Below are 7,966 nucleotides of genomic sequence, written 5' to 3' on the forward strand. Positions count from 1 at the left end.
GTAGCGCTGTGCCAAAACAATGTTTTCCAATTAGAACGTATGTGTGGAAGGTACAAAGTCTTGTTAAGGATACCTGCCAGGCCACTGTGGCTGTGACGCCCCATCCCGCCCACTGCAGACTCCCTGGGACCAGACTACCGTCTCTATCCCAGGACCATGCAGAGTCTGGTAGAGGGAGCGCTCCCAGCTCTCAAAGGGCACATAGCTGTCCCTTCTCCGGGCCACAGGGTGGAGAGGATATTGACGGTGTGTGCCTGACAGCACAAAACTGGCTCAGAAGTTTTTGACCCTCTATGATAGTTTTTGTCCAACCAGATCTCATGTGGGACTCTAACATATGAAAGATAAGAAAGGGGCAGCTCTGGCTGAGTGGCGGTGGGACCCTGGAGTCCTGGGGTTGTTCCCCGACCCCTTACCGCATATGACCTTGGCCAGCCCTTCGACCTTAGCCTCAGTCTACCCATTTGGACAAAGGGATGGCAACACGCTCCCTGGCGACTGCCAGGGCCACTCACTGTGAAGTTAGGAGCAGGTCCTGATGTACATGGAAGGTTTTATTAACTGTAATGTGCCATCCCAGGGCACGCTCTCTTCTTCATGGTGGTAAATCCCTCTCAAGGATAAGACACCTTGATCACGTCCTGCTATGAGGCACTAGGCAGAGAGCACAGCTCTGGGGTGTTGCATTAGGTGTGACTCTGGGAAGTGCTCACTGGAGCATCACACAGGGTGGCTGCCGGCACACTTCTGACTCGGTTGACTTAGGATACCCGAAAAGCATGCCCCAATCACAGGCCATCCCTGCCTTCCTCTTCTCTGTCTCAGGAGCAAGGGATGCAGCCTATGAAAATGGGACCTAGGAACCAATGAAAGGCAAACCTCAGCAGTCACCATTTTCAAGTGGACATTAAAGGTTCAGAACATAATGACAGCACTTGCCCGATGAGCTAACACTGTCTTATAAGCTGTGAACGCTCTACAAGAGCAGGTTGGGCACGTCAGGAGTGTGGCTGACAGTCGCTCATGTCAATTTGCTGGTTTTCAGCAACTAGGTTATGCAAGATGTTATTGTTGAAGGGAGCTGGTGAAGGGTGCATGGCACTTTGTGTAATATTTTAGCAACTTCTGAGTAAGTCTAATGTTATTAAAAACTAAAAAAGAAAGCAGTTGGCAACATGTATCAAAAGCCTAAGAAAGGGAACACTTGTAGGAATCTAGTCTAACAGTGAACAAAGGTGCTCATTGCAGTGTAACTGACAGATGCAAAACAAACAAAAATATCATGGGAACAACCAAAATGCCCAGCAAAAGGAAAATGGTAAAAATAAAAAAGATGAAACATTACTTGGTCATTAAAATCTTATTTATAAGTAATTTTTAATGACATGGGAAAATACTCTTAAAAATGTTTTCAAGCCCTGACTGGTTTGGCTCAGTGGATAGAGCATTGGCCTGAGGAATGAGAGGTCCCAGATTCGATTCCGGTCAAGGGCATGTACCTTGGTTGTGGGCACATCCCCAGTGGGAGGCGTGCAGGAGGTTTCTCTCTCATCGATGTTTCTAACTCTCTATCCCTCTACCTTCCTCTCTGTAAAAAAAAAATCAATAAAATATATATTTAGAAAAATTTTTTTCAAGCCTGGCTGACATAGCTCAGTGGTTGAGTGTCCACTTATGAACCAGAGGTTATGGTTCATTTCCCAGTCAGGGCACCTGCCCGGGTTGTGGGCTTGATGTATGATTCTCACTCATCATTGATGTTTCTATCTCTCTCCCTCTCCCTTCCTCTCTGAAATCAATAAAAATACATTAAAAAAAATTTTTTTTGAATATTTTTAGATGATATAGTACTGAATATATAGTTTGATTGCAGCTATTGTTTGGGAGTATGTACAATCCAAGCATCTGACATGCTTGATGTACACACAAAAGAAAATAGATTATAAAAGAAATATACAGCTAAAATATAGGTTCTAAAACATTTGCTCCCTGAGGACACCAACCTAATCTGTTTTATTCATTCCTGGATCTCCTGCATCTAGAACCACAGCTGGCACATAGTAGGTGCTCGCTAAACTGCATACTGAATCTTGGGATTCTAAAATTATGAGTAATTTTAATTTGCTCTTCTCCACAGGAGTAACCAAGGTTTCTATAAGCGGGAAAAAATAACAAGCTGGTTTTTAAGCCTTATAAAAGGCACAGTCTTTGTGGTTTCCTGAGATGTTTGCTCCTTCACGGGGGTGTGATCAGGGGCACCAGCAGAGCCCCTGGCATCTTCTGAAGCAGAACTACAGCTGCCAAGGACTGGGTGTTGCTGGGTCATTCTGACATTATTGAGAAAACAAGGAAGGGTGGAAGAAACCACGGAACAGGAAGGCAGAATCAGTAGCAGCTAACGTCCCATTTCCATTCCTCTCTCTCACTTTTTTTTTTTAATCTTCACCTGAGGATATTTTTTCCATATGTTTTTAGAGACAGTGGAAGGGAGGGAGAGAGAAACATTGATGTGTGAGAGAGACACATCGACTGGTTGCCTCCCATATGCACCCTGACTGGGGCTGGTGACTGAGCCTGCAACCGAGGTACGTTTGACCAGAATTGAACCGGAGACCCTTTCGTCGGTGGGCTGATGCTCTAACCAATGAGCAAACTGGCTAGGGCATCACTCTCTCACATTTTTACAGTCAGTACATGGTTTGTGAAGAGACGGCTTCCTCTCAGGCTGAGATGGTGGGTGTTACCTGTACAATACACAGTCTGCGCCGCGGTGGCTGCAATGATGCTGGTGAACCCCGTGCCCGCCCCGAGCTCCAGCACGGTGCGTCCCTGGAAGAGGTCCCGTTGGAACAGGATATAGTCAGCCAGGAACAGGGCACCCCGCCACACCTGGAGGGAGATGGACAAGGAAGGACAGGTGACGTGAGGCTCCGGAGAGACCCTTCAGGGCCACGGGAAGTGGATAGGACCTACCCACCTGCTTGCCAACATCCTCCAGGGGCGTGGCCATGGTGTGTTCTGGACAGGACGGAAATCAAAAGAGAAAGGGCCGCTGTGAAAATGGGGATGGACACAACACAGAGGAGGAGCATGGCAAGCTGCACACGTGATGGGATGGGCATTGGGGTCGGGCCTCTAGGGAGCAGCAGAAACACAGGCTGTGCCACTAGCTGGGAGGGGCATCGGAGCATCACTCTCAGTCCAGGCACGAGGGCCCCCCCTCAGAGAGCTGGGACCCTCTGCCCCACAGCCTGAGGACCAGGGTCACAATCGGCCTTGGCTCAACCTAACCACACACACCCACACTCCACTTTTCATGTTTAATAACTGTTTACTACAATTGTCACCCTAATGTTGTTTTGATCAAGTGTATGCTTATAACAATCACAGCTCATTCCACGATATTTCCTTACACTTAGAGCCACATGAGAAGTTGACAAAATAAGCTTTGAGTTTTACATCCTTTTCTGGGTGAAGAGAAGGATGTAAGAAGTATTCACAAGCACAAAATAGGTTAGGGTAAAATCTGGTGGTGGCAGTTGGGGGAAGAGAATAGAAATATGAGACCAAGGAGAAAAAGGAATGATGGCAAACATGTTTGCTGTTAAATAAGAACTGGCTCGTATATTTTCAAGCGAGATGGCAATGGCTATCAAATTTAAACACATAACACATGCACAGCAGGGTAGCTTCGCACACTTACTGGACGTGCAAGAGTCAAACCCCAAGCTCAGGACCGAGGGACTCGGGAGGGACTAAGGAGGGGAGGAGATAGCCAGGTTGGAAGGAGCGTGGGTGATGCTCCCCCCAGGAGGGCCTGCCCTAGGAGGTCCCTCAGGGATGGACACCTCCCCCGAGCCAGGCCTGGGGCTGGGACAGGGGATTTTACGTGACCCTCACAACGGCCCTTTGCGTAGTTATCACCAACCCGTTTTACAGATAAAGACACTGATGTTTCCATCTCTCTCTCCCTCTTCCTTCCTCTCTGAAATCAATAAAAATATATTTAAAAAAAAAAAAAAAGAAAGGTGAACTTTTGGCACCGGAAGACAGGGAGATGGGTGGGTGGGGAGCAGGCCACACACCAGCCCTTTCCTGTGAGGCTTGATCTTTAGCTTGCAGGATGGTAAGTTCCCAGAACACTAAACACATGCACACCAGAGGCCAAACACTTACGAAATAACCAAGTCTGCTCCTCTCTTCCCCTGACCACCCCCACAACCCCCGCAGGGAGGCCAAGTGAGGATTGAGAGTGAAATGAGCCAATGAGCCAGTCCCCCAAACAAAAGTTTGCAATGTTTTGATCACATACGTGGGTAAGAACACAGGCTGTGGCATCAGACAGACCTGGGTGTGAATCATGGCTCAGACAAGTTTAATGCCTCTGAGCCTCAGCTCCCTCCTCTGTGAAATGGGAATGTTCATCCTTGGAAAGGCCGTGAGGACCAGAGGTAATGCACAGGACACACAGAACAAGGTTCTGGCATGAGTTCCGTGTCTGGACTCGCTGGGACCAGCCTTCCTGGTGCCAGCAGGCACTTAATAACGGGCTGTTAACATGTGGGCAGGTGGCTGTCAGAGCCGCTAGTCTGTCTGTCTGTCTGCCTCCAACCAGGCCCAGGTTTATTTGGGTCCTCAAGCACCATCAGGGACCCTGGATCTCAATGAACAGACTCAAACCAGAGCTCCTCTCCCCAAAATGAGCAGCGCTGGGGGTGATGAGAGTTCTGGCTGTGCAGAGAGATCACATGGATTCATCGCCAAGCAGCATGGCCTTGGGCTTGTCACTTCCTCATCCGTACTCCCCTCAGAGGGGGCTGTGAAGACTACATGAGGTGATGTAGGTAAAATATCACAGCACGACAGGTGTCTAACCAGCACTGGCTCATTCCTGCCCCGGATCCATATAGACCCTGGCACTTCCGGGGATTTGAAATCCTGGCGTCACCAAAGCCCTCTGCTCCACCCCTGTGCCTGAGGTGAAGCCTCTTTCTGGACCCACGTCTCCTGCTACTCTGTCACCTCTCCTTCCCCACCTGGCTCCCAGCTCCCCGCTCCCGGTCCATCTGACTGGCCCACAAACTCTTCCAGATTAATCCTGGATCTACCTCCTTGCCCCTGTGCCACATTCTCGCTCCAAAATCTCTCATGGCTCCCTGGTGCCGGCAAAGCTAGCCCAGTGTTCCACACCCTCTCCCCCTGACCCACACCACTGGCCTGCCAGCTGGGTCAGAACATCAATGTGGGAGGCAGAAAGCGGAGGGCGTCCTGGAGGAGGTGATGGAGAACGCTATGATTGCCTGGCCCGGGCCTGAACACGGAGCCAGCCTCAGACACGTGACCTGATCAGTACTGTGGTGCCCCCTTGGTGGCAGACGAGCAAGACCTTCATTTACCTATTTTGATGATATTGTGGGTGCTGCTCTCCTGTGCTTTGTCTCCCAGGACGTCCTCTTCTTCCTGCGCTAGAATCATGGGGTGTACCTTGTCTCTCGGAGGCCATACAGGGTCGGGGTCAGAGGCAGCTCGTGGTCTTCTCACAACATCCAAATCCCCATCCTCGTCCAGCTGAGCTCCCGTCCCTTCCTGTCCAGCGGCGTGGACACCGGCCTGGAGGGGGAAACCTGCACCGCTGTGGCCATGCCCAGGAGGGGACCCGGTGCTGCCTGTCCTAGCCGGAGTCTCCTCTATGGGGACATCTCTATGATCACCTCCCATGGTCCCCGAGTCTGTCTGAGAGTCCTGGTTCCACAAAAGCTTGAACTGGGACAGAAAAACTGAAAGACAAAACACAAAAGGAGACTATTTCTCTCTCCCTTCCTCTCCTTTCGGAAAACTTGATGTCTGACTTCTAGAAAGCATGGTAGAGGCCAGGGGGAGGCATACGCATGCCAGTGGGAAAGGCCTGTTTGACTCAGCCATGACACTAGGGACCCCACAGCAGCCGCAACCACCACCGAGGATGACAGCTACTTAGTACATTTGATGAGCATCGACAATGGAGGCACTTCGCCTACATTATCTCACTTCATCCTCACAGTGGCTATGAAGACAGCAGTAATGGCTCAGTCTAAGGGACATGGAAACTGAGGCTGAGAAGTTAAGTGAGCCCACAAGGCCACACAGCTTGGAAGGTGGCTGAGGCGGAGGCAAGACTCACACCTGGTCTGCTGGTCTCCTCAGCGGATGCCCTTCTCACGACACTCTTCCACTTAAGGTCTGGAGGACAGGACAAGGATACCAAGTGTCCCGCACCACCCGGTGGCCAGGAAGTCACTGGGACAAGTTTCAGTAAGAGGATGTGTGTCAGGAGAGGCGGGCTGGAGGCGGGAGGAGCAAGGACTTGGGTGGACAGTCCTAGGCTGGAGTCCTCCATCTCCCCAGGCTGCCTGACCCTGGGCAAATCACTTATCTATTCTGAGCCTCGGTTTCCGGAATCCAGGAATCCACACTGAGACACGAGGGAAGGGGAAGTTCTTAGTCACACCAGAGTAACAAGCTAATTGCACAGTGATTGGAGGTGGGAAGGGTGGCCGGAGAGGGTCCGTCTGACGCGACATCTGGGGAGCCAGGGCGAAGAGGAAAGAATGTTCTGGGCAGAGTGAACAGCAAAAGCAAACGCACTGAGGAAGGAAGGTGTGTGCAGTGTGTCACGGGCAGAAAGGAGCGGAAAGTGGGCACAGAGCGGTAAGGGAGAGGGAAATAAGTGTGGACACAGAGGCAGGGGCTCGGCGAGCTGGGCCTTGCAGGCTATGCCAAGGAGCCTGATTTTACTCTAGGAGCAAGGGGAAGCCACTGGAGGTCTAAATCAGGGCAGCGATGTGATCTACATTTTCAAGAGATCCCTTGGTGTCTGGGGAAATGAGTGGGGGAGAGTGCAGGGGAAAAGCCAGGGAGCCCTGGTGGGAGGAGCTAGAGGCAGCCAGCAAGGGAGGAAGAGTGCTGGACTGGGGTAGGGGCAGAGGGGATGGAGGGCGGTGCCCAGGAGCCCCAGGGCCCTGTCTCCCTGTTGGACTCCAGGCAGAGCTCGGCCCATTCACTTCTGCCTGGCACCCAGCAGGTGCTCAGCAAAGCAGTTTCCTCAGGGAAAGAAAGCACTTAATAGTGTGATGATAACAGTTCGTCCAGTCTTCCCAACCTTTCCCCCCAAAATGAGTCTGAGAAAACACACTGGGGTCCACAGGGAGCCAGGCCCCTCCGCACACACCAGGCAGGACCTTACCGGGCTGCCCCATGCTGTTCAGCCGCACCATGAGGTGTCTCTGGTTGGGGGTGTAGAGGTGGACGTCGGAGAGCACAGTGTCACTTTTGAAGGTGACCTCGTCCATGGTGGGGTGGGAGCAGCTACCAAGGCCCGGGCTCCGCGCTGATTGTCAAAGAGCAGCACCTGCGGTGGACAGCAGGCCCCACAGGGGGCGGCACAGAGTAACTCCCCAGCCAGGTGGTAGCAGCGCGGTATCACCTGGGGGAAGCGCTTTCCTCTTTCCTTCTTTTAAATTTTTCCTAAAGAAACTGGCTGGGAGCGCGCCCCTTTCCCGGGCTCCGCACCGTCCTGGGATGGGGACAGCAGCCTGGTCCCAGGGAGTCCCCGAGCCGGGCAAGGGCAAAGAATCCGCGCAGAATCGTGCTATTTTGTTTGCACTGTGTTCATTGTCGTGGTAATCTCTAATGTTCGGCATAAAGTTTCCTTTCCCTTTTAACTTTTTCCAAGTTTATTATGAGGATTTTTAAGCATACAAGGAAGTTGAGGGTATGACATGTAAGCACATACTCACTGCTTAGTGATTCAACGACCATCAACATTTTGTCACGTGCTCGCTCTGTCTACCCGAGGCTTCAGGGCCGAGGTGGGATTTGAACACGGGACTTGGTGCCAGGAGACCCCGCCCCTTCCCTCGCCCCACCACCTCTCCCACAGGCTTACCCGCTCCGGGCCGGGCCGCAGCCCGGAGTCCCACCCGCCCCT

The 7,966-nt window shown here is 51.8% G+C and overlaps 1 protein-coding gene across 3 annotated transcripts in view; it reads right to left on the reverse strand.

Annotated features, from left to right (window-relative positions):
• The window catches only part of METTL22 (methyltransferase like 22), a 16,003-nt gene extending 8,037 nt beyond the window's left edge, over positions 1 to 7,966 (reverse strand). For 2 of the 3 annotated variants that reach the window (XM_005872923.2, XM_014545095.1), the window contains exons 1-5: positions 7,925 to 7,966; positions 7,223 to 7,387; positions 5,397 to 5,777; positions 2,978 to 3,018; positions 2,745 to 2,889 (exon numbers count right to left, since the gene is read on the reverse strand). In XM_005872923.2, the coding sequence (XP_005872985.1) occupies positions 2,745 to 2,889; positions 2,978 to 3,018; positions 5,397 to 5,777; positions 7,223 to 7,328 (673 nt within the window). In that variant the 5' untranslated portion in view covers positions 7,329 to 7,387; positions 7,925 to 7,966. Of the gene's footprint in view, positions 1 to 2,744; positions 2,890 to 2,977; positions 3,019 to 5,396; positions 5,778 to 7,222; positions 7,388 to 7,775; positions 7,889 to 7,924 lie in introns of those variants that run through there. The other variant, XM_005872924.2, reaches the window with a different exon arrangement.

The sequence above is a fragment of the Myotis brandtii genome, unplaced genomic scaffold (assembly GCF_000412655.1).
Source record: "Myotis brandtii unplaced genomic scaffold, ASM41265v1 scaffold397, whole genome shotgun sequence".
NCBI classification, from domain to species: Eukaryota; Metazoa; Chordata; class Mammalia; order Chiroptera; family Vespertilionidae; genus Myotis; species Myotis brandtii.